At 50.1% G+C, this 26,483-nt stretch overlaps 1 protein-coding gene across 5 annotated transcripts in view; it reads left to right on the top strand.

Annotated features, from left to right (window-relative positions):
* Lrrc20 (leucine rich repeat containing 20) overlaps positions 1 to 26,483 on the top strand; it is a 96,325-nt gene that overhangs the window by 44,462 nt on the left and 25,380 nt on the right. For all 5 annotated transcript variants that reach the window (XM_075980168.1, XM_075980163.1, XM_075980166.1 and 2 more), the window contains 2 exons: positions 2,428 to 2,577; positions 21,006 to 21,173. In XM_075980168.1, coding sequence (XP_075836283.1) covers positions 2,553 to 2,577; positions 21,006 to 21,173 — 193 coding nt within the window. In that variant the 5' untranslated portion in view covers positions 2,428 to 2,552. The remainder of the gene's footprint in view (positions 1 to 2,427; positions 2,578 to 21,005; positions 21,174 to 26,483) is intronic.

Raw genomic sequence — 26,483 nt, 5'->3', positions numbered from 1 at the left:
TTGACTAGGACTTGGACCAAAAGTAGAGATTCCGTGGGAAAGTGACTTGAGAAGGGTTTCAGTTAGTGTGTGAGGAATAATCATGATTCTTATATGATCGTTTCCACGAGCTTTGTACTATTTTTGCTCTTAGGAATAGGACCTTTAAAAGCCCTCTACTAGGAATATGGCACAGTGGCAGAGCACTTGCCTAAGAAGCCCAAGGACCTAGGTTCAACTCCCAGTGCTGCACAACAGAAAAATAACAATGAATGAAAACCCTTATTTTATTGTTGATGTACGGGATTATTATTGCACTTGTGCATTTATTCTGGAGCCATGGCAACCTATGAGAGCCAGGCTTCTGTGGAGAAGAGATGAGATGGTGCTGCCACAGTTGGTGAGAGCCCCAAGGGCTCAAAAGGCAATCACCAGCAACAAGGAAGCTCCAGAAAGATTCCCAGAAGAGGTCTGGAGGGAGCCAGTCTTGAAGTATAGAAAAGGTCTGAACACAGTGGGGTAGAGGATGTGGAGAGGGTAGCATTGTAACACACTAGTTAGGTGTCTGCCAGGCCCTTTGTGAGTTAGGATTTGATCATAGTTCCCCTTCCTGGCAGCTGCCAGTCAAATGCTGTTGCTGTTTTATAGAATGAGGAAACTGAGGCTCCGGAGCTTATGTACCTGGGGAGAGCTAGGCAGCCTAATAACATAGCCTCTGTGCTGTGTGTGCATGAAGATTTATGGAGATCTAGTTTATCCATGTGACGTAGAGCGCTTGCCTGGCATATGCAAAGTGCTGGGTTCGATCCCCAACACTTTGTAAAACTGGCTGTGGTAAGGCACACCTGTATGTCTCGTTCTTAGGAGGCAGAAGCAGGAGGATCAGAAGTTGACCGTCATTCTTGGCCACATAGTGAGTCTGAGGCTAGCCTGCTTATGCTCCATGAGGCAGCGGAGACAAGAGGAAGAAAGGGAGGGGAGAGGAAAGAAATCCTTTTAGTGGTTTTCGTTGTATTCAAGGAGCTGTAAAATTGCTGCCACCGGCCAATTTTAGAACATTTCACAGCGAAGAAACCCCGCCCCTTCTTCATCGCTCGCTCTCAGACCCTCTCTCCTACAGCCCGCACACGCACCAGCTGTTTGTTTTCTGTCTGGGTGGATTTGCCTCTTACATTTCACATACGAGGAGTCAGGCTGATGTGTGGTGCTTTTGACAGGCTTCTTTGGCTCAGCCCCGTGTTTTCATGATTCTTCCATGTTATAGTATTTCTCTGTGGGCAGGGGGCCCTGTTCTTATCTACACATGCGTGTGTGTGTGTGTGTGTGTATGTTGTTTCTTGGTTACCATCTATTTTCCCCCAGTTTGTAAGGTGGGTTATTCCCTGACCTTTAACTCAGGAAGTAGACTAGGCTGGCTGGTGAGTGCCAGGGCTAAACCTGTCTCTACCTCCCGAGCACAGGGATTGTAGACACACACCACCATCACAGTAACTGCCTCCCCCAGCCCCCGTCATGGGTTCTGGGCATCACATGCAGGCCCTGGTACCTGCAAGGCAAGTACTTTACCAGCCTCTGTGACATTTCTTCTGTGGCTGAGCAGTGTTCCTTTTTATGGGCACGTCACCCATTTTTCAGTCCGTGGCCAGCTGTATCGTTCTGTTTTCAGAAGACGCCTGCATGTCTTGTGTTTTCTGCATGGAAACACTTGTTTTCCTGTCTCCTGGGTATAGATGTGGGAAGGGTGGCAGCCCTCAACTATATGATGACTTTGTGGTTTGCCCTTGGGGAAGTGTGAGCCTGCTCTGTGTAGTGGCTTCTCTGCTTGTTGGATACAGGCCCGGGAAGATGGACAAACCACAGAGTCTGAGTGTTGTGTGTGCCCAAAGCCAGGGATCGTGAAGTAGTCTTTGAGAGGCTGCCTCATTGTCAGGTCTTTGGTTCCGGAGGAATAGATTCTGTAAGTGAAGGACCTGAACAATGCTGCCCTGCATGGCATTATTATTATGACTTGAAGGTTCTGCCTCTTGGATTCCAGCTAATCAGCTGTGGTAATAGAGATGGAGACAACCCAAGGTTCAGAGTATGGAAGGAGGGACAAGTGGGGCATAATGCTGGTGGGGCTATAGGCCAGGCCAGAAGGCACAGAAGCTGGAGGGTGGGAAGCTAGGGGGGGGGGAGAAGCTGTAGGGGGAGAAGCTGCAGGGGGAAGAAGCTGCAGGGAGGAGAAGCTGCAGGGGGAGAAGCTGCAAGGGGGGAAAAGCTGCAGGGAGGAGAAGCTGCAGGGGGAGAAGCTGCAGGGGGGAGAAGTTGCAGGGGGAGAAGCTGCAGGGGGGAGAAGTTGCAGGGGGAGAAGCTGGAGGGAGAGCTGGCTTAGGTCTGCGTGGGTCTGGGGAGGGTTCTTCGGAAGCTGTGATTCATGGCACTCATCTCTTTCTCCTTTTGCTGCAGACCTGGCTGACTGCAAGCTTGTGTCTTTCCCCATCTGCATCTACAAGGTCCTGAGGAACGTCTCTGACCAGATCCACCTCATCACACTGGCTAACAATGAACTCAAGTCCCTCACCAGCAAGTTCATGACCACCTTCAGTCAGCTTCGAGGTAGGCCAGAGATTAGCTCAGGCAAGGACTGTGTGACCAGCCCCTGACCTTCAGGGTCTCACTCCCTCCAGAGCTAGTCCTGGATCAACCAGACTCGTAAAAATCATTCCAAGAGTAGGCTTTGAAGGTAGATTTGTGCCTGGAAGTCTTTGGGTCAAATTCTATTTCCAGCTGATTGAACGGTAAGATTGACAGAGCCTGGCGGGGTGGTTGGTACATGCCTTTAATCCCAGGAGGTAGAGGCAGGCTGATCTTCGTGAGTTCCAGACCTACCTGGTCTACAGAGTGAGTTCCAGGACAGCCAGGACTGTTACACAGAGAACCCTGTCTCAAAGTTAGTTTAGCTGAAGACAAGTCCTGGTTTGATGCTTTTATTCTGGCAGATCAGCAATCCGAGGAGACATGACTGACTGATCCCTTCTCATCCCCAGCGTTGTTCTTTCATGTTGCTTTCTCAGGGCAGTTGGGACAGGTGCCAGCAATGCTGGTTTATCTCTCTGGCACACACTGAGTGACTGGGTATGGCTCTTGGAGGGTGCTAGGCAGGAGGCCAGCAGGTGGGCGTTTTGGATCTTTTGCAGCGGTATCTCTGGATGGCTGAGCAGGATGTGCTGAGGCTGTGGTACTCACTACCGCAGTCTCTCTGCCCCATGGATGCTAGAGTGGGAGAGTGGCAGAAGGCACAGGACCCCTGAATAAGGGGACTATTGCTTCCTGGGACTCTCTGTCTGCCAGGGGTATGAAAAGCATCTGTTTAGAGAAACAAACACAAAATACTGGTCCGGCATGAAGAACAAGTAAATATATCTCAGACCCCTGATTTCAGCTGGTCAAGTATACCTGCTTGTTTTGTATGTCAACTTGACATAAGCTGGAGTCATCAGAGAGGAAGGAGCCTCGGATGAGGAAATGCCTCCATGAGATCCAGCTGTAAGGCACTGCTCTTTCAGTGATCATGGAAGGGGAGGGCCCAGCCCATGGTGAGTGGTCCTGGGTTCTATAAGAATGTGAGTTGAGCACACGGTGGGGAGCAAGCCAGTAAGCAGCACCCCTCCACACTCTCTGCATCACCCTCCACCTCCAGGATCCTGCCCTGTTTGAGCTCCTGTCCTGACTTCCTTCAGTGATGAACAGCAATGCTGAGCTGTAAGCCTGATAAACCCTTTCCTCCCCACGTTACTTTTCGGTCATGGTGTTTTGTTGCAGCAGCAGAAACCTTAGCTGACAGCAGGCTTCCTCAGGGAGCTGTGGGTGTTGGATAGAGATGAGAAGGCAGAGAGACAGGTATGAATGGGCAAAGCTTGGTCACAGATAGGAAGAAGTGGTATGTCTCAGGGTGAAGCAGGCGAGAACCTGGTGAGGCCAGCGTCACTGTGCACACAGACGAGCACAGAGGCAGGCTTAGTCTGCGTGGCTCCTTCTGAGTGAAGGTCACAGAGCTCAGACAGTTGTATTTGAAAAGCTCTAGTGCCTGTGCTGGAGGGGGTGTGTAGGGAGGGAGTGCCGGGGCAGGGCTGGTTTCCCCAGAGGCATCTATGTGTGTATATACTTCAACCTGGCTGGTTTCTGTTCAGTCTGTTTCCCAGCCTCTGTCTCTTTCCAGAGCCGAGGTGGGATTCTTGCAGCCAGCAGGCTCCTCAGACCGTCCCTTGACGAAGTCAGACCCATCCTAGGACCCTTGCTGTACTCGCCGTCATCCCAAGACCAGATGAGTTGGACCACCTGAGTGTGAGCCTGGGCCTTGGCACTGAGACAGGCTCAGACCATCTTGAAGTGCTGACAGCCAAAGTCGAGACCCATGGTTCTGGGTTCATTAGCACAGATGTGTAGGAAACTAGTGCCTGAGTAATGAGTGACTTGCACTGAGTGTGTGGCAGGAAGTAGTGGGGGCGTCCCCACCCACCACGGGTGTGTCACTCAGTGTGTGTGCCACAAGAGGAGATGGACTGGTGATGTCCATTCGTCTGGTCATGTATCCGATGATGTCCATTCTTCTCATCATGTATCTGACTTGGTTTTCTTTTTGTTAATAGTTTATTTTTATTTTATATGCATTGGTGATTTTTGCCTTCATGTGTGAGGGTCCTGAATCCTCTGGAACTGGAGTTACAGACAGTTGTGAGCTGCTACGTTGGTGCTAGGAATTGAACTCAGGTCCTCTGGAAGGACAGTCAGTCCTCTTAACTGTAGAGCCATCCCTCCAGTCCCCAGTCTGATTTTCTTGAGACAGAGTCTCCAATAGATTAGACTGACCTCAAACTCACTACCGAGCCAGAGGCGACCTTGAACTTCTGACGCTCCTGGCTTCTACCTCCCAAGCACTAGGGTCGTAGCCATGCTCCCCCATGGCTGACTCCTGCTGATTATTTAATAGAAACTGGAAATAAACAGCGTGTGAGACTTTTTTTTCAGGTTTTATGTAATGGGAAAACCAGATGCATTTGCAATGTAGATTTAGCTTGTAAAATACTGACATGGCCTCTAGTTTTCCTCCTTCATGAAGGAGATGGAGAATCAGGATAGAGGCCCTGGCTAAGAAAGGATCCAGAGCAGGACCTTTGACCCCAAGAGGGCCACCTCATGGGGTGCTTGTATTAGCTTAAAGGTCTTCTAGTGTTTTGACAAGGTCTCATGTAGCCCAGGCTGACCTAACTCTCTAATTAGTTGAAGGTGACCTTTAACCTTATGATCCTTCTGCCTCCATCTTCTAAGTGTTAGGATCTTATGTCCATCTTATATGGTGTTGGGGATCAAATCCAGGGCTTCATCCTGCTGGATAAGCACTCTACCAATGCAGCCACAGCCTCAGGCCTCAGTGTTTGCTTTCTAGAGAGGTAAGTGGTGAGGTGCTCGGGGTCCCTGGAAGAGCAGTTGGGTTGAGGCTTCCTTGGGCAGAGGAGTTATCCTGTGTGCTTTTTGATCCTCAGTCCATCTCTTAAGCCCCTGCAGTCTTCCATGCCTGAGCCTGGAGGTGGGGAAACAGTGGTGGGACAGGCAACCAGGTGTCTCCCTGAAGGAGCTCTGGGTGGCAGGATGTTCATTCTTACCACCGCCCCGCACCCCGAGGTACCCGGACACTGGCAAGGAGAAATGCAAAAGGGTAGACTGCTAGGCAGAACTGATAGTTCCCGAGAGAAGTGTGGGCGCTGAGGGCTGGAGGCAATGCTTTCAGAGGTCCCTCAGCAGCAGCTTTGGGTAAATGCTGCTCAGGGCTTCTTCGTCGACACCATTGAACCCACTCCAATATCATTGGATCAGACACCCATTGAAGGATGCCGTCTGAACTCTCTTCTCTGTCCCCACCAGCTCCTGACTCCTCCATTCCTCAGCCTGGGGTTTCAAAAGGAAGGACCAGACCAACTAATTGGATTTCACACAATGGATTGTAGGCTGTGGTGGCTAGGAGCTGAAGATGGGGAGTTGTGGGGGCGAGTTAGAGGTAGCTCTGTCCCCAAGTCTTTGTTGTGATTTCTCTTTAAACAGAAGACACACGCGCACACACACACACACATACACACACATACACACACGCACACATGCTTGCCGTGAGCTTTACGTGTGTGGAGAAGGAGGTATTGGCACTGAAAAGACTGCTGTGTCTTCTTCTGGGCTCTTATCAGAGCAGCTGCTGTTGCCACGTGTCCCGAGCCTGGGACCACAGGCTCCCAAGGGGAACCTGAGAACTCTCTCCATCGGACTCATGGCTTCCCAGGGTCGGATCATCTTTGATTCCACCTTTCCATGTCCCCCACTCATTTTTATGAAATGAGAAGGCAGGACCTGATGTGCAGTGTCTTGTCTAGCCCTAGGTTCAACCCTTAGCACTGCATAAGCCAGCTATGGTGACACATCTGCTGCTGCTACATAGCACTTGGAGGCCAGCCATATCTTGTCTTAAAATAAACAAAACAGCAAGAACTGAGTGAGTGAAGGGCTGGATAGGATCAGTGTGATGGCAGATGTGAAGGGGCTGGATAGGATCAGTGTGAATGGCAGGTGTGAAGGGTTAGGTAGAATCAGTGTGTATGGTGGATGTGAAGGGCTAGGTAGGATCAGTGTGAATGGCAGATGTGAAGGGGCTGGATAGGATCAGTGTGAATGGCAGGTGTGAAGGGTTAGGTAGGATCAGTGTGTATGGTGGATGTGAAGGGGCTGGGTAGGACCAGTGTGAATGGCAGATGTGAAGGGGCTGGATAGGATTAGTGTGAATGGCAGATGTGAAGGTGTTGGATAGAATCAGTATGAATAACAGATGTGAAGGGGCTGGGTAGGACCAGTGTGAATGGCAGATGTGAAGGGGCTGGATAGGATCAGTGTGAATGGCGGATGTGAAGGGGCTGGATAGGATCAGTGTGAATGGCGGATGTGAAGGGGCTGGATAGGATCAGCGTGAATGGAGGATGTGAAGGGCTAGGTAGGATCAGTGTGAACGGCAGATGTGAAGGGGCTGGATAGGATCAGTGTGAATGGCGGATGTGAAGGGGCTGGATAGGATCAGTGGAATGGCAGGTGTGAAGGGGCTGGATAGGATCAGTGTGAATGACGGATGTGAAGGGGCTGGATAGGATCAGCGTGAATGGAGGATGTGAAGGGCTAGGTAGGATCAGTGTGAATGGCAGGTGGGCCTGTGGGAAGGGATCTCAGTATCTGGGTGTGACTCTTTTATATCTCTGTCTCCTTTCTTACTTTCTGGTCACTTGGCTCTTTTGCTTGAGTGTGTCTTGGGCCTGCCTGCCAAGTGAGAGGAGTGTGAGACATACCTAAGAGAATTTGCTTGCCCCCTCCCAACAAATGAGACACTTGGAGGTTACTGCCCTTGGCACCTGCTGTAGAGCAGGAAATCAGCCCTGTTGTGTGCACTTGGCCAGGGCTCCAAGCCCAGGAAGGGGATGGGAAATGCTTCATAGTGGAACGAACGCAAGGGTTTTGTTCTGAACAACTGCTTGGGCGACTGCTAGTGGCTTGCTAAGAGCAGGCATCTTTGGGAATGGACTACTAGAGTTGGGTAGAGATAGGTTTAGCTTTCTCCTTAAGGTCCCTAGTTTGATATGAAGTCAAAACTCAGGAAAGCTCACCCAGGTGTTGTTGTAATAAGGCCGCTTGTTTGTCCCCGGCTGTTCAGCCCCAAAATAATCACACAGAAACTATATTATTTAAAACACTGCTTGGCTTATTAGCTCTAGCTTCTTATTGGCTAACTCTTACATTTTAATTTAACCCATCTCCATTAATCTGTGCATCACCACGAGGTCATGGCCTACCAGCAGTTTCAGTGCATCTGTCTCCAGCAGTGGCTCCATGCCTTCTCCCTGACTCCACCTTTCTTTCTTCCAGCATTCAGTTTAGTTTTACCCACCTACCTAAGTTCTGCCCTATCAACAGGCCAAGGCAGTTTCTTTATTTATCAATAGTATTCACAGCATACAGAGGGGAATCTCATGTCAAGATGTGATAGCTCAAACCTGTAATCCCAATACTTGGGAGGTAGAGGCAGAAGAACCCAGAAGTTCAAAGCCAGCCTCAGCTACATAGTGAGTTTGAGGCCAGCCTGGGCTAAATGAGATCCTATCTTAACTCAGATCCACCTGTACCCCTTCCCCTTCAAATTAGAGAAGCTGTGGGTTATTGAGTTCTGACCTTGTAGAGCCAGTTGTAACGGAGTTATGGTTTGCCTTGTTGAAAGGTTGTTACAGACAACAGTTCCTATGATGTCTGGCTTAAGTGAGCAAGTATCTTAGCTGAGATTTCTGTTGCTTCGATAAAACGCCATGACCAAAAAGCGAGTTAGGGAGGAAAGGGTTTATTTGGCTCACACTTCCACACTGTAGCCCATCACTGAAGGAGGCCAGGACAGGAACTCATGCCAGGCAGGAACCTGGAGGCAGGAGCTGATACAGAGGACATGGGGGAGTACTCCTTACTGACTGGCTCATCATGACTTGCTCAGACTTTCTTATAGAACCCAGGACCACCAATCAAGGAGTGGCATCACACACAATGGGCTGGGACCTCCTCCATTAAGCACTAATTAAGAAAATGTCTTAGAGCCGGATCTTAGGGAGGCATTTTCTCAGCTAAGGTTTCCTCCTTTCAGGATAACTCTAGTTCGTCTGTCAAAGTAAGACTAGCCAACACAGCAAGTGTCCTGGGCTAGTGGCTCCAGATAATTGGATGGCTTCCTGGGCTACTGGTTGTGGGTCAGTATTCTGTTTGATACTGGGTTTCCCTGTTGTCAGTAAGTTCAGTCTTCCATAAGCCAGGCATGGTAGTGCACAGCTGTAATCCCAGCACTTGGGAGATGGAGGCATGAGGAATAGAAGTTCAAGATCATTCTCAAATGCGCAGAAAGCTGAAGGCTAGCCTGGACTACGTGAGACCTTATCTTAAAAATAAAACCAAAAAACAAAAGTCAGTCTCTCACACTCCCACCTTACCCAGTCCGGTGAATGCTCACAAGCCTCTGTCCTGGCTCAACTCATGGTATGTCCAAGCAAATAATAGCAGAGGAACCCCAGTTCACTGGGCACTCAGCTCTCCTGACCCCAAGCCTATGGACGCTTCTATTTTGAATTTAATTTTATTATTTTATGTGTATGAGTGTTAAGCCAGCATATATATATCTGCAACACTTGCTTACCTGGTGCCCAAAGAAGCCAAAAGAGAGTATTGGATCCTTTGGAACTATAGTTGCAGATACTTGTGAGCTGCCGTTGTGAGTGCTGAGAATTGAACCCGGGTCCTCTGGAAGAACAGCCTGTGCTCTTAACCACAGAGCCATCTCCAGCTCGCCCTGCTCTGCCTGTGATTTGTCACTGTAACACCAGCATCATTTGGGAATGAGAAGACTTAGAGCTAGGTAGAGATAGCCCCTGAGGTCCTCACCATTTCACAGGGGACACAGGTGGACTAGACAGCAACCTGGAAACTTTTAAGGAGTTGTCTGCTGAGGGGTTGCTTGTGGAAGACCCAGAGTTGTGGGTGGGAACTCAGGAAGCTCCAGAGAAGTGGTTTAAAGTAGGCATGAGGAGGCGTTTGCCAGTTAGATAAGGGGGAGTTTCTATAGCAGCCTTCAGGAGAGAAAAGGTATGTTTGGAAAATAACTGCAAAAATGATAGAAGACCAAGTGGTCCAGAGCAGAGGGATGAAGCATGTTGTCAGGGACTGGCCAGATGGAGCCAGTGCTTAAACAGGAACGTTCCAGAAAGGTCCTGGCAGGATAAGTTGGGAGTAAGAAAAGGCTGTGTGGGACATTGAAGACAGGAGACGTGTGAGTCAAACTATAAAGCCAGCAGATGCAGGAAATGGCGCTGGGCTTGAAGACCCATCTTCAGTCAGGTCCTAAGGGAGTCTCATTCTCTCCACAGGCAGAGGCAGCAGGGCTTGGGCTGGCTTACAGTGTGTTGTTGTGGACAAACTGGGCAGGGAGGTTTAGGCTAGCTGGCTAGCCAGCCTGGGAGACTAAGCTAACCCCAAATCCCTGCTGTGGGAGAAAAAGAGGCTTGGCAGAGCTGGGCTTAGGGACAAGGTTCTTGATTAAGTATTACGAGAGGGGGGTGAGGTGACACCAGATTCTTACGGTGTGAAGTCGAAATGTCTTCTGGTTTCCAGTAACGGACTCGTTTGCTTGCTTAAGATAGTCTCAGGTAAACCAGACTGACGTCAAATGCCATAGATATCCAGGGATGACCTTTAACTCCTAATCCTCCTGCCTCCACATTCCCTGTGCTGATTTGACAGGTGTGCGCCACTGTACCCAGCTGTAATGAGTGTCTCTTTCTATGTCCTTCCCTAAGCGTTTGTTCTCTGAGCCCATGCTGACAGGAAGATGCCAGGGAGCCAGCCACCCTGGGACACCGTGCTGTGTGTCCTCCTGTTCAGTCTGCAGGCCCCCTGCGGGGCTATCTGTTAAGGGCTTCAAGGCTCACCATGCTGTCATTGTCCTCACTGCAGGGGCCTCCAGGCAGCAACTCCTTTGACTTTTGGTAGAGAAAATTACACTTTACCTCCTTGCCTCAGCCAACCAGAAAGGCGCAGGAGAACTTTATCCTTTCTTTCTGGCAAGCCACCTGGTATGAGAGGGCTGCCCTGTCCTGCCCCAGGAGCAGGACAGGCCTTAGGGGGTTTTGAGGGGACTGGGACAGTGTGGAAAGGGCCTAGGATGGTTTATTGCCTGATGATCTGGGAAAAGGAGGCTAGGGGTGGGTTCTCTGAGGCATAATACATCTCCCGAGCCAAGGATGGGTGGACCCGTCCTCACGTAGGCCATCAGGTGGCAGGATCAAGTGTGGCTGAAGTCGCAGGGCACTGGGCCTTCACTTCATGCTCTGCCTTAGCCCCTCGTATTTACTTTTCCTCAGCTCATGTCTCTTAGATGACAAAAGGAGAAAGGCAAGGCTGGAGAAAGGCGCTGGGCAAGCCGGCCAGACGCAGAAGCGGTGCTGAAGTGGGTGTCAGCGTTGTTCACAGGGACCAGTCAGACCTGCTGCTGGGGCACACATTTTCCGTTTCTTCCACGTAGATCCTGATTAGAGTCATGGAACCCAGGAGGACCCATGTCCTCTGAGCGTCCATAGGGACAGCCCCCATTGCCATCCCTAAGGATTGTACTAGGAATGGAGGAGGTGTCAGGTGTGGTAGCCTCCTGCATCAGCTTGTGCTTTCTGTCCTCATGGGTGTCTCATCCCCGGGTTGCCTGGCTGTAAGCAACAGAATTCAAGTCTAAATGTTCATGACCACTGTTTCTGGGCAGAAGGACCGTCTGCCAGAGGCCAACAGACCCATAGAGCTGGAAGAAATCAGTTCGGCTGCCTGTGGGGAGGGCCTGGTAGCAGCCTGGAGAGGTATACCTGCCCCGCAAACAGGAGACCACCTCTTCCATCCTGCACCTTGGCTCTCTAGCCCTCTGCCTACCTAGCCAGGGCAAGTGTGCCAGTGTACACGGGGTGAGGCACACCCAGAACACCGGGGCAGGATGACTGAATTAGCTGTGTCTTCTGGCTCAGTTCCCAAGCTCACATTTTCCAAACCCCGAGTAACAATGGACTTTGCAATTTCCCTCTTTCCCCTTTTCCCCCCAAGCTTCCCGCATGGATTTCTTTGACTGCTGTGCTGCAGGGCCCCTCTGCCCCTCTCCCCCCCCCGCACTCTATCCATCTACTAGTTGTTCAGGTCCCTGCCACACCTGCACTGCTCCACCACATCATTGGAAAGAATGGGCCCTGTCTGCTTGTGTACTTTGAATAGGCAATAGGCACACACAATGCAGTGGTCCAGTCAAAAGGAATAATAGAGGAAAATAAGTCTCTCTCCTCCCCCAGACATCCAGTTCTCTGCCCAGCAGCGGCTGTCACTGCCAGCTCTGGAGATGCCGCTGGCCTGTGAAATAGAAATGCATCTAGTGTTAGTGACATTTACAGCGTCCCACCAAGAGCAGGCATTGTTGTGAGCCCTTTCCAAGTATGCATTTATTAAAATTTTTAAAGCCCTCTCAACCTTTTCTTTTCCCTTTTTTGCCTCCTTCTCTGCCTCTCACTGTGTTTCTAGCTCTGTCTTCTTCTTGGCCAAGGTCACACAGCAAGAAGGTGGGCTCATACAATTCACTAGGGAAGGATACAGGTACCGTTTTACATCACGGTTCTGTTTGACTCAGGGGTTGATGTTGGTCCACTTAAGGGTGTATGTAGTTCAGTTGATAGAATGTTTGTGTGGTGTGCACAAAATCCTGGATTTGATCCCCAACGCTGCCTAAACCCAGCATGGCGGTGCATGCCTGTAATAGTAGCACTTGGGAAACAAAGGCACAAGGATCCAGAATTCCAAGTCGTCCTCTGCTGCCTAGGATGTTTGAGGCTAGCCTCGGCCGTGTGAAACAGGAACAGCAATAACAAAACTGCCTTATTAGTCTTTCATGGGGGCAGAATGATCAGCACTTCTTTTTAGTCCCCGGCCCTCTTACCATCCCCTACAATTCAGGGTATGTTTTCTGGAAGCTTAGCTTTTGTTTACTTTCCCGCTAACACCTTTAGGAAGCCTTCTCTGCTCGACCCAACACCACACATGGCCCTTTGGACGGCTGGCTCTTGCCATGGGGTAGGCAGGCACAGCTGCAGGATCAGAGCCCCCTTGTTGGCTGAACCTTGGTCTGCAGGAGTGTGGAGCTGGCACATTCCTTTGCAGAGCAGCTGCATTGTCACTGGCCAGCCTCGCGTGTCCCCTAAGAGAATCGACTGGTTTTTCATTTCCTATGGGGTTAATTCCAAGTAGACCCTGACGGCTGTACACCGTACAGCGGACTAGGAAGCGGTGAGATGAGAAAGGAAGGTTGCACCTGACAAAGACTGGAAACCACAGCTCAAGGGAGTCATCGAACAAAGAAATGTCGCTGCTTGGGCTGCTCTCAGCTAGGACACCTCCAGAATGGGATGCGGTAGGGTCTTCTCCCAAAACTCCTTTTATCTTTGGATTCCCAAATTGTCCAACTCTGAACCCTGGCTCCTCAGACAGCCCTTTTGACCAGAGCCCCTCAGCCACAAGACCCTGGATCCACAGAGGATCCAGGTGCTGTGACCCCAGGGTGAAGAGAGAGTCAGGCTTGGCTGTGGCAGTGTGGAAGGTCAAGTGGCTAGGACTATTTCCTCTGACATAGGAACAGTAGAGAAAAGCACCGGAGCCCAGAACAGGCTGTTCAGAAGATGAGGCGGAGTCGTCAGCAACCTTGCTGGCTCCAGTTGGCCTCTCTAAGCCTCTCTCCTCCGTGCCAGTCTGTTCTGTGTTGTCCTAACAAAACACCTAAGCTGAAGAATATCTGAACTAAAGAGGCTCGGCTCACAATTCAGGCAGCTGCATAGCTTGAACAGTGTGATTCTTAAGTGTCCTGGCTAGGATCCCAGGCTTCATCACAATGTGGCTAAGAGGCAGAAAGAGAACCAGCCATGGATATTGGGTGGCTTTGATTTTAAATGACTCATACTCTTGAAAACTATTCCACCCTGCAAGAAAGGCATGAATCCCTCGATTCTCAGTGCCTCCATGATAAACACCTTGCACTTGGTGTTGTTTCCCCCCCCCCCCCTTTTGAAACAGACAATGTCTTTCTGTCTTGGAACTCACTGTGTAGACCAAGACTCAAGCTCACAGAGATCTGCCTCCAGAAGTGCTGGGATTAAAGGCTGGTGCTGCCACACCCAGTACACTGGCTTCTCATGTTAAAGTTCCCCAGCACTGTTCTTCCCCAGGGGACAGGCTTCCGGTACAAGCACATTGAGGGGACACACTCAATCCCGATCTGAATCAAGGCCAAGCAGATGATCCTGTGAGGTTGGGGATGAATTGTGTGGTGCTTAGTAGCCATCAACGTGACTGCATTCAGAATCACCATGGAAACATACCTCTGGGCATGTCTGCGAAGGTGTTTTTCAGAGGCTTAACTGAGGAAAGAAGACCCACCTCAAATGTGGGTGGCACCATCCCTGATTCTAGATGGAATTTAAAAAAAGGAGAAAGTTGGCTGAGACCATCTTTAATTTCCTTCTGGTTCCTGGCCATGAGCAGTGTGATCCTTTACCTCACCTCCTGCCTCCACATCTTCCCTGCTATCATGATATGCTCCCTCAAACTGTGAGCCACAGTATGCCTTTCCTCAATTTACACTGTCAGCTCTTCTGCTACAGTGACAGAGAAGCAGCCAGTGCACCGGGTAGGCACATGAATGTTTTGATGGGCTGTGGTTCTGCTATAGAGTGACAGTCACATTGGGAGGCTTATTGTGTCTTTAGGGAGAATGCAGCAAGAAATAATAATAGTCACAGAAATAAGCCTGCACAGGAGAGACTTCGATGGGGCCTGAACTGGATCTTAGCTGTCAGAGATGGGGAGCCTGAGATGCCCTGGATCTATGGTCAAGATCTAGGCCGTAGAAGCAGGTGCTTTAGTCAAATGCTAGCGACATGATTTGGCTTGAGCCATTGAACTACCCAAGCCTCACCTATCTTACTTGCAGACTCTGTTTGTGATGCTGGTGTTGAGCTTGCGGGACAGTCCCAGGAGTTCGCAGAGGCTATGCAGGGAAGGCAGTTAGCACACAGTGCAGGCTCTCCAGAGATGCTCGCTGGTGCTCCGTAGTCATTCAGAGAACTGAGGGCTTTGGGCATGGAGGATTCCAGATTGACCATAGACGCCAGGTAGGTGTGACTGCAAATGGTCTGAGCTTACGTACTGTTTCCTAGATTTGACAAATGAAGTATAGGATACCCTGTTAAAATGAATTTCAGAGAAGCAGAAAGTAAACACACCCCGTGAGACATATGGTGTAAAAGCACACTTTAAAAAAATATTTTATTGGCTGGGCAGCGGTGGCACCCTTCTTTATCCCCAGAACTCGGGAGGCAGAGATGGGCAGATCTCTGAGTTTGAAGCCAGCCTGGTCTACAGAGCAAGTTCCAGGGCAGCCAGGGTGGTTATGCAGAGAAACCCTGTCTCGAGAAAATAAAACCAAAACAAACCATTTATTGTTATCTGAAATTTGACCTTAATTGGATGTGTGCTCTATTTTACCCTGAAATTCACATTCCAGTGTGCCTGAGGCTGGAGTGGACAGCTTAGTTCCCTTGTTTTTGTCCTTGCCATTCCTTTGAGCCAAGACACATAGGGAAACCCCTCTCTGGTCTAGAATGATGCCACACAAACCCCACTCCCATGCTGCAGATGTCATCCTGGGCCAGACCAGGGAATATGGGGTTTATGGTCAAGTCATCCCCCAACTTTTATTTGTCTCTCCATTTCCTTATTCATTTACTTATCAAATGGTTCCTGTCTGTGCTGAGCATGGTGCCAGGTACACAGTATGCGTGATGCACCGTTCTGGTTTTGAACCCAGCTCAAGGGTCACTAGGCACCACTGTCCCCTTTGCTAGACGGTAGCACTAACTCCGGGGCGCTGGCATTCCCACACAGCCAACTGCCCCTCACTCTGTCTGCTGCTCCCTTGGCTGCTGACCTCTGTCCTGGTGAGCTGCTTTGCTGAGAGGTGGCAGGCACTTCTTGGCCAGTAAGTCACTAGTCCCCACAATGGACGGATCAGTGGTTTGGCTCCAACAGGAAGGTTGGAGCGAGGATCAGTGTTTGGCTTTGGGAAGGCCAGTAGACACTGACACCGACTGATGCCCTCAGGTGTGAGAGCTGGTGGAGCTGAGCCCTGGGCATGGCTGACGTCAGTTAGGAGCCAGGAATGGGCAGATGCCCTTGGCTCTGCCTCCGTCTATGGGTCTTGGTGCCTTGGCAGAGGGCCTCACACCTGCTTCATATACAGGCAATCTCTTGATCTGAGTGGAGCAGCAGTTAAGACAGTCTCTGGTCATCACTGTCTTTGAACCAGACCCAAGTATGACCCTGACATGCTTCCTGAGCAAGTGAGGGATGATGAGATCCACAGCTACAGCCTTCATTTTTATCTCCCAGGCACTAGGCAGAGCCCCACGTCTGCCATCCCTGCACTGCACTGATGGATGACGGAGCTGTAGAGCTGTGAGGAAAGTGAGGTTCCCTACCAACATGAGTGACACCTTGGGGCACAGAGAGGCTATGGGATGAGGCCTCTGAGACCTTCCAAGAGCATCCTTAGTGTTTTTCAGAAACGAGATACAGAGCCAAGAGGAGATGGATGGATGGACGGATGGATGGACTGACACATAGATACATATGTCTCTCTCTCTATATATGTATATGCATATATGCACACACACACAAAGGGATACAAACACACATAAATACAAAATACAAATATAGAAACATAACGTAGATACAGATATACAGGAACATAGCTATGTAGATACATAGAGAAATAGACACATAAACTAGATACATGCATAGTACTCACACACCACATACAAATACACACACACACACACAGATATGTGGATACATATTCTGGCTCTGGGGAAAGCTCGCAGAAGACTTTCTTGTAATGTGCCTTCAGGGACTCATTTCTTATATTCCTGAACTATGCTGGGGCTGTGATAAGACTCAGGCCTGAATTGGTTTGATAAAGTCTTTTTTTCCCTTAATAACAATTTGATCGTGCCGGGAAATTAGAAGTAACAAAGTGGAGAAAGGAGAGTCTCCCCCAGCTTCTGCAGCCTGTGTAGCGCTTGCCCTGATGAACTATGTATGTGTGGTCTGTGTCTGTGCCTCCAGCCGTAGGGGACTGGGGCAGCAGCGGGTCTGAGACCCCTCACGTGGACATACCGTGTGGGGGTGATAGCATAGCTATTTTTACAAACTGTCACAAACACCTGCTCCCACGTGACTTGAGAGATGGTAGGACTCGCTTGGCTGTCTTCCTGTGGTCAGTGGCCCTAGCAGTAATAAGATTGCTTTTCATTCTGTGACTGAGAGCATAAGCATGCACGTACCACCATATAACTCCTCATCTTCCCCAGGATTTGCTCCTCCCCCCTCCACTCACAGATTTTATCTGCCAGATTTTATGGCTGTCTATGCCCCACAGTGGTGGTGGGGGCCCTCTGCGCTTCCTCCCATGGTGCAGTGAGTGGCTGTGCACCATGGGGCTCACAAACATGGGCTCTAGGGATTCAAAGTCAGTCTGGGTGTGGTGCATACATCTTCAATCTCCACACTCTGGAGGTAGAGGTAGGTGGGCCTCTGTGAGTTTGAGGCTAGCCTGATCTACATAGCGAGTTCCAGGACAGCTTCTAGGTGGCCTGTTTGGCTTTGCAGGCAAATGGGAGAAGACTCAGCTGAGAAGCATGTTTCTGCAAAGTAGGCGCTTTGGAAAACACACCGCATAGAATCCCCCTCCCCTGCTCCCAAGAGGTTCCAGGGCAGCCACCTCTGTCCTTTCCACCTTCCTCTCCGCTGTCTTCTGCCTAGGGCCTGGAGTCTTCCTCTAGCAGCAGCGTTCAGTGAGACATGAACAGCAGTACTTTTTATAGAAAGCAATAATAGGGTTTTTTTTTCCTTCTTGATAAAAGGAACAAATCAATTCAAAGAAGAACTACCCTGTATTTGGAACAGGAACTTTGCAGAGTTGTAAGGGCGACGTTAAAATCCATTCCCTGTTCGTTTGTTTTCTTGCCCAGGATTCTGGGGTACTCGCTGTACTGGACCGGTTGGGTGTTATCACGTGCACACTCTGGGCTGCACTGTTGGGGACACTTTCCTACGGAAGGCAGCTTCTGTCCTCACAGCAGGAGGCATAGTGCTGTGAGTTCTCGCAGCAGGAGACAGAGTGCTGCCAAGCAAGTTCGCTTAGGAAATGGGGGATCTTTAGGGGCCGGTCCTGAAGGGAAAGTGACCAAGAGGGGGGGAGTCCCACTTTAGGTGAGGTGATGCTGGCGTGAAGACACAGCTCGCACAAGGCTGCGGGGCTTACACATACTCGGGAGAGAACATTTGAGGAAACAGAACCCTAGGACTGCCCGCAACCCCAGAACTTAAGAAGCCGGGTCCAGAGGACCACACATAGTCTGAGGCCAGCCTGGTTTGCACAGTAAGTTCCAGGCAGGCCAGACTACAGAGTGAAACCCCGCCTCCGCGTGTGGGGTGTGGGGTGCTAGGGCGGTCGTCCAGTTGTCAAATGTTCGCCTAGCATGCACACAGCTCTTGAGTTTGATCCCTGACAGCAAATATGTATGAGGTGTGGTGATGGACACCTGTAATTCTTAACACTTGGAAGGTCGAGGCAGGAGAGTCAGGAGGATCAAGGTCATGCTCAGCTACCTAAGGAATTTGAGGCTAACCCTGGCTGCAGGAGATCCTATCGCCCCAAAAGAAACAGAAGAAGGGAGGGAGAAAAAAAGAGAGAAGAAATGAAAGGAGGAGGAAAGGAAGGGAAAGTGAAAGGAATGAATGAATGAATCAAGCAATCAATCAATCAATCAAACTATGAGGGCCCCAAGGCAGTAACCTGCTCAGCGTGAGGAAATGCTCTTTGGCCAGGGCATCACGAGCTAGACGTCTGGCATTGCCCCCAACACTGTAACTAATAACCATTATCCACAGGCAGGCTTTGAAGGCTCTTATGAGACACGGAATTCCAGATGACTGAACTCCACAATTTTCCTGCCTGAGCCTCCTGGTTATTTGAATGACAGCTCTGTACCACCATCAGATAGGGGTGTTTTGTGTGTCTGGCATGGTTCTTCACGAGCCTAGCTGTGAAAGGGATCAATCTTTGGTTGGTTACATGGAACAGGCCTTGGATTTGCTCATGGGACTTTGGGTTTATGATGTTGCCAAAGATAGGACACTGGGAGGCCCCACCTGACGTCTCCTCCCATCATTCACTGGGTACTTACTGAGTGACCACCGCATCAGCCCCGAAGGAGGCTGGACATAGAAATGAAGAACCATGTGCAGTTCCTGCCTTAGCATAACACAGCAGAGGACTTAGTGTGGCTAGAGGCGTGCGTGGGTGTGTGTATGCGTGGGTGTGTGCATGCGTGGGTGTGGGTGTGCGCGCACGCACGCGCACGTACAGAGGCCCTGCTGAAGGGGACAAGGAACCCTTACTGTGGCAAACCGTAAGGAGGGCTGTAGGGATCTCAGAACAGACCATCAACCCGGGTCCACATCACAGGAGCCCTCTGAGAACGTGGAACACAGAGGAAGGGACTAGGCTGGCTTCAGGGATGGAGTGCTAGACTCTCGTTCTGGGGGACGTGCCGTCAAACAAATAGAAAGCTTTGTTTGGCCGCCTCTCATAGCTTGCCGTGCTGCTTCCCATTTTGCTGCTTAACACCAAGGAAAAATTAAGACTTAAGATGAGTTATACAATTCTTCTTTCTGTCACACAAAACCTGTTTGAAGTGCAATTACAGGGCAGTTAGCTCACAGGCAAAACCCTAGAATTAGACAACTTGTGTTTCTACTTCTGGCTTCAGAGGTGCTCTGAGTGGGTCAAAGAGACCCGACTTCAGCCAGGCTCAGAAAGGTTAAAAGGCCTCTTTCCTTCCTTTTTGCACCGCCCCATATTTTACGTAGCTGTATTTCCGACAATTATACTCTAGCCACACAGCCAACGTCTGCTTTATACTTATATTGTTCTTTGTTGAAAAGAATAAAATGCAGAGGCACATATGAAATGGACATAGCTAATTCGAGCATTGCAAAATAGAAGTCCTTCCTTTTGTGACAGCCTCTCTCCCCCACACCACATACCCCCCCAAAAGAAACAGTCAAGGCAGGAAGCCATGGAAGATCACTCTTAAAAATTGTGATGGGGTGCTGAACTGTAGCTTTCCACAGTTGATGGCTTCTTGTGGGGGTGGGAAAGGAATCGGTTCTCTTTAAGGGGCTTGCCACTAGGAGTTTGACCATGTTCCAGTAAGTATACGGGCAACACAAACTGGACTTTTTTCTCTCCTCCTCCTCTTGTTTCAGGGAGATTAAAAGGCTCAGGAGGTGTACCTGGGAGGACTGGAAAGTGGATGTGATGTCTCATGTGAAATTTCCAAACAATCAATAAAAATAGTATGTTAAACAGAAGCCTCTCAGGTTAGCCAGCTGGAGATCTTGCAAGGCTCCCTCCAAATCACTGGTATCCCTGCCTCCCTCTAATCAAGCTGCTTCCTGTTGTCTCTGCTCATTATTTCCTTCCTGTCCTCTAATGTTACTGCAACCATCTCAGGGTCTTGACAGAGTCCTTTCTTCTGTGAGTTAAAGAACTAAAGACTGGGGGGAAAAATCTCGTGTGCCATGTAGCAGTAAGGAAATTCTCGAACACAGCAGAGGGAGTCTTCTTCCTTCCTTCCTTGTTGAGACGGGGTCTCTATGTAATTTTCGCTGTCCTTGAACTCATAGAGATCCACTTACGTCTATCTCTCCACTGCTGAGATTAAAGATGTGCACCCCCAATGTCTGGCCCAGGAGCCTTTTTCTTGAAGCTTTTCAGCTTCAGCCGTGGTCCATCTCTCAGTGCTGTCTGGGCCTCCTCATGAGGGTTCTTTCCAGAAGCCACTGGTTAGCTTCACAGTCACCACTCCAGGGGAGGAACCTGTCCATATTTTGTTGGTAGTGGCTGGGTGAGAAACAAGGACACCTGACAGAACTGGGCTACCCCAACAATCCTGGAGCAAAGAGGGCCTTGAAGAAAGGTCATGATCCTTTTGGTGCATGTCCTGACATATCCCACAAGGCCTGTCTGAGGGAGCTATCACACCTGGACCTTAGGGCCCCAGCTTCTGGCAGGAGAGCCTCTTATAGAGCCAAAGCGGGGATACCTCTGCCAGAGTAATGGCAGAAGGCCCTGGGCAGAGGTTGGGGCAAATAGACCTGGAGCCATCCTCTTGGGGCCTTCCTGTGAGGCAGGGTCATTCTCACTGCCTTCCTGGCCTGAACACTGACAGCAACGCTGGTGGCCTCTGGAAGGTTCTCCTTCCCTCACAATTTCTCCTTCTTCCCTCCTGTGGCAGAGCTCCGCCTGGAAGGCAACTACCTCCGTCGCCTCCCCAACGAGGTCAGCAGCCTCCAGCACCTCAAGGCCATTGACCTGTCCCGGAACCAGTTTCAAGACTTCCCAGAGCAGCTGACCGCCTTGCCTGAACTGGAGACTATCAACCTGGAGGAGAATGAGATCGTGGGTGAGTATGGCTGCTGCTGTCTGAGGTTTGGCAGAGTACAGAGCGCTGGGATTTACTTTTTGTGAGCGTAAGGGAGGCTTGACTTTGCAGGGCCAAGACCCCTGAACAGACAGTGAGCCTGGGAAGATCACCACGTCACAGCCCTGCCACCTGCCAGGTGCTAGCTCAGATACACACTTCCGTCAGCAGCCCGGGCTTTCCCCATAGCACAGTCCTAAACTACTCGGGTCAGTGTGGGCCTCAAGCCCCATCTCTCTAGATCCTCATATGCTACCCTCAGCTGACTGCAGTCCTTTTCCACCATCAGCCCCGTTACACTGAGCCCTACGTGTGTCTTCTCTCTTCCCAGAAAGTAGCAGGAGCCACAAGCCGGTCATGCTCAGAACAGTCACTCAGGGCCCCCACCATGAGGAAGCGTCAGGCCAGTACCTCCTATAAAAGGCAGCCCCCAGAGACTGGGTTCCACTAAGGTTTAGAATGTGCCTGCCTTCCCATCGACGCAGTACCTCGCTATTACACCAGGACCTCACAGAACTGAGTGTCCTCTTCAGCTAGGAGCCTGACGTCCCCAGAGAGAGCAGATGTGCACTGTTCTCTCTGTGTCCTCAGCGCCTTGGCTCTTAACTCCACTGGCCCCGTCTCACCCTCTCACTATGCCTCTATCATTATGGCTGTTCTAACGTCAGCCATGTTACCTGCAAGTGTTTTTGTGGTCCTTTCTGCCTCTTGATTAAAGGCAATGGCCTTTGAAGTGGTTCGGGCTGCAGCAGGGGAATGGCTTGCGCTCAATACTTGCCTTGTGTGGTAGTCAGTGTGCCTGAATATCCAGGATACTATGGACAGGTTGCAAAGAGGTGAAACCAGCTCATCTTTTCAGTTCTCAGTCTATTGTTTAGTTATTGTTGTTCTTTAATTTTAAATTACATGTATTTATTTATTGTGTCTGCGTCTGTGTACATGCGCGCATGCTGGCTGCGGATTGTACAGGAGGTCAGAGGGCAGCCTGAAGGAGTCAATTCTCTAGTTCTCTCCCAGCTTGTGCACACTGGGGATTGAACTTGGGTCATCAGGCTTGGCAAGTCCCTCCACCAGCTGAGCCATCTCCCTGGCCCCTGAATCTGTTCTTTGACCATTGAGTCAAATGAGCTCCTAAGTGTTACAGAAGACAATTAGATTGCATGGAGAGACTGCGCAAGAAAAATTATGAACCTCAGCCCAGTGTCTGTGGTGACAATCCCCACCGCTGGCCCCAGAGAAACCTTTGGCCATGGGCACTCCCAAGGCCTGGGGTCCCTGAGCAGTCTGGCCTGAGTTGACTCACTAGTCACTTGGTCCTCTGTACCGTCTCTAAGCAAATAGAGCATCCCCAGGGTGCCCTCTCACTGCCAGGTCCCCTTCTGTACCACCCGAGTCACCCAAGCTGTGCTGAGCTCTGTCTCAGATTCCCGGTGCTGCCTTCTGCTTGCTCCTCACTTCCTCTGCCTCCACTTCTTCCTGCAGTGGATCCAAGTCAGCCAGCCATCAGGCAAGGGCTCCTGTGGTCAGTGCCGAATACAGAGCTGAGCAGGGGGGGGCGGACAAAGTTCTGGGCAGCTCTTTGATATGTGGTCAGTGGCCACCTGATTCTCGGGTCATCTCTGGCCACCCCAGAAGGTGGTCAAAGACAAGAAAAAAAGAGCTTTACTTCAAAGCCTGGGAGCAGACTAAATATCTGTACTGGCTGCAGTCAGTAATGTGACTGTCACTAAGTGAGACAAAACCAGGGGTCCAGGCACTTTGATCTTTCCTCTCCCTCAGGGTTGACAGTGTCCCTCAGCAGAGCAGTGTCACAGCAAGGACAGGCAACCTTGACTCATTGTGAGCTCTCTACATCTCTGCCTTCCTGTGAGTGACAGTAATAACTTGTCCCTTGTGCTTACAGCTCACCAAGTCCATGACGCACATCCTCACTGAGGCTCTAAGAGGTCCACCTAGCCTTTGTGGCCAAGTTCATATTGTACACGTGGGCTGGTAAAAGGGACCTCAGTGCCTAGGCTGTACCAGGAAGTAGTTTAAGCCGTAGTCAGAGGCTAGTGCTGGGGGATACAGAGATGCCAGGGTGGGGAGGGAGCTGTTTTCTCTCCCGCAAAGACCCCTGGTTGTCCCCAAGCAGCAGCTGCTCTAGAGGTGCCCAGTTAACCTCGGTAGCCTCCAGACTGCAGGAGACTTGTTCGCAGGCAGAGAGAGGGGATGGGCCGAGGCAGCCATCATACCCTGCTGAGTTGCCAGTTCTCCCTCTCCCTGGTTCATTCTGGTTTCCCAGTGGCTGCTCTGCTTCCAAATCAGTGAGAAGGCCATCTCACATCCTTCATAGCCCTTTTGGAGTAAGACAAGCCCCAGGGTAGGAGTGGGGGGCTGTCACCAGTGAACATGCGCATCCTTCAGTAGGTAGAGCTTTGTACCGTTTGCCAGCTATAGCTCGTCTCCCACAGGACTGGAATGGCAGAGCTTGGGATGTCTTCAAAGTGATTTATTTCCTCTTAGAACTTTAAAACGGTGCTGGAAAAATAAAGCCAAATTTTTTTATGAAAAATATCTTTTTTTAAAAAAATCTTTTGCCATGGGATTTTTATTGCATTTATTTACTTATTTTATAGGGGTTGGGGCGTGAGCCCAGGTGCATACAAAGAGGTCAGGGAACAACTTAGAAGTTGGTTCTTGGCACATCTTTAATCCCAGCATTTGGGAAGTAGAGACAGGAAGATCTCTGTATTCGAGACCAGCCTGGTTTACATAGTGAGTTCCAGGACAGCTGGGACTGTCTCCAAAAAGAAAGAAAGAAAGAGATTCTCTCTTCCACCCTGTGAGTCCTGGAGATCAAACTCCGGTTGTTAGATTTGGAGGCAAGCCCAGCACCTTCACCCCCTAAGCCATCTTGTCCACCCAGAAATAGCTTTGAGATTTCTGAGTTACTGAAAAACTTCTACTCAGCAAGCAGTGTGAGCTTTGAGCCAGCTGTAAGTGTTTGGAGGGACCCCCCCCCCCAATCCCCACCCATGAAAGGCTTCCTCTCACCAAGCCTCCTATCTGGGCCCTAGAAGACTGATATTTGTAGTATCCGCCATCCCAGCCACCCCGTTCTTGCAGCTAGTGCTGCCTTCCAGTTCTACTCCTCACTTTGGGCTGTTCTGGGGTGAAAGGAAGAGTCGGGGGTCCATTTCATGTCGAGAAGATGTCCAGGACCCTCTGGAGAGCATGCCATGCGGGAGGACACTTCTTCTTGCTTTCCCGAGGCCCAGGATAGGGTGCCATCTGTCCTTGTTGTTTTCTGATGCCTGCTGAGTTGCCAATTCTCCCTATGTCACAGCTATGAGGCACTGGCTACGCAGACAGCCTCTGGTCTGTGACCCTGCTTTCTCTGTGCTGTCCCCTCTGCTGTAGCTGCCTGCCCTTCTACCCCGTGGGCACTGCATGTGGCACCTGCAGCTTACTGGCTAGAAAGCACAACCAAAATCAGAGCAGGGATTTGGAAGCCTCACAGTGCCTCTAACGTCCCTAAGACCAAGTCAGCCTGATTATTTCAGTTGTAGGCAGTGATCCACTGGGGAGCTGTAATAGCAAATTAGTGGGTTGAGACCAGCAATTTTTTAATAGAGTAGAAAATATCAGGGTACATCGCACGAAGCACGGTAGGTTGTTACTTTGTGACTTTTAATTTCAGTTTTACTGTGTGTACACTCAGGTGTCTGTTTGGGGTTGTGGTGAAGAATTGTGTTTCTTACCATGGTCATAATAAAAACCACCAGGGCTGTCAAGACGTATTGTGCTTGCTACCCAAGCCGGAGAGAACCTGGCCACCTGCGTTTAATATAGGGAACCCACATAGAAGTAGAAGGAGAATACCAACTTGACCGGATCTTCCTTGAAGCCGCGCATGGTGGCAGGCACGTTTGGTCTCAGCATTTGGGGGAGGCAGAGGCAGGCAGGTTCAAAGCCAGCCTGGTCTACATAGTAAGTTCCAGGACAGCCAGGGCTATCTAAAAACAAACAATGACAAAAAGTTTTCCTTTGGCTTCTTGGCATAGTTACAATACTATTAAATAAAATATTAAATAATAATAGTAATAATATGACCTAACCAAAGATACTTCAAAAAGTAGTTTTATAGGGAACAGAACCTCTGTTCTCAGCCAGGTTGGCCACCAGTTCCCACACTCCAGCCCATATTTCCTGCTGTATAATACAACCTTGGCCCCTATTATCCTGTAACTCCTCTTTGGTCTGTGGTCTTAGTCTAGAAGATCTTTTGTGTCTTAGTCCGCTCTCTGCAGTGGCCAGATTTCCCAGAGTCTAAACACCTGGATCAGATGGACTGGAAGCGGAGGAGGTGAAGGGGCTGCCTCCCTCATTCCCTCCCTTCCCTGGCCCCTGGTGCTTCCCATACAGATGGGGAGTCTCTGGATTTCGGGGAGCATGGTTGTTTGTTGTGGGGGGGATGGGCATTGGTGGCTTAAGAGTGTTTGTTCAATGCCAGCCATGGTGGCACACACTTTTAATCCCAGCACTTGAGAGGCAGAAGCGGTTTGAGGTCAACCTGGTCTACAAAGTGAGGTCCAGGACAGTCAGGGGTGTTACACAGAAAAACCCTGTCTCAAAACAAACAAGCAAAGAGTGTTTGTCCAAACAAGTCACCTAAAAATCTATGAGGTTTAAGATGGTCCCTCTATTTTCCAAACAGAAAGTTGCCAGTGGGATTCCATAGGGGACAGGTGCCAGGACTCTTGAGGTTACCATCCCTGCAGAGATGATTCAGGTCCCTTGCACTGCTTACACATGGCCTCTCGTGTACTCAGTCGACTCCCAGTGTAACATGTGAGTGAATGTGAATACCGAGTGCATAGCTGTTACACCACATTGTATAGGGAATAGCAACAAGAAAATTCTGCATGTGCGCAGTACAAACATGGTTCCCTAATTTTGGGCTGTGGCTGGTCGGATTGTTCAGTGGAGAATAAACGAATAGGGAGGACGGACTGTCTGTGGAGGCTTGTTAAGTGTTTATGAACAAAACTGCTTTGGGGAGGGGAACACAATTTCTAGAGAGGCAGGGGCTTCTCGTCCTGACCTCGCAGCTTGCAGGCAATTACCAGCTACACTGCTGGGAAGAATATAGCCACCAGGGGAGGGGCGGACATGCTGGGGCCCAGAGTGCAGGGGACTCCATAGAACAGATGGCTGTCCTTGTACTTTTAGGGACAGGATTCCCAGAATGCTCCAGAGAGGGATTCTGAGGAGGTGACATGTTCAGTCTGACGTGAGCAGGGACGTGGG

Source organism: Microtus pennsylvanicus, chromosome 7, assembly GCF_037038515.1.
Source record: "Microtus pennsylvanicus isolate mMicPen1 chromosome 7, mMicPen1.hap1, whole genome shotgun sequence".
Lineage (NCBI taxonomy): Eukaryota > Metazoa > Chordata > Mammalia > Rodentia > Cricetidae > Microtus > Microtus pennsylvanicus.
The sequence above is the reverse complement of the archived record's forward strand: the minus strand, read 5'-3'. Positions and strand labels throughout refer to the sequence as shown.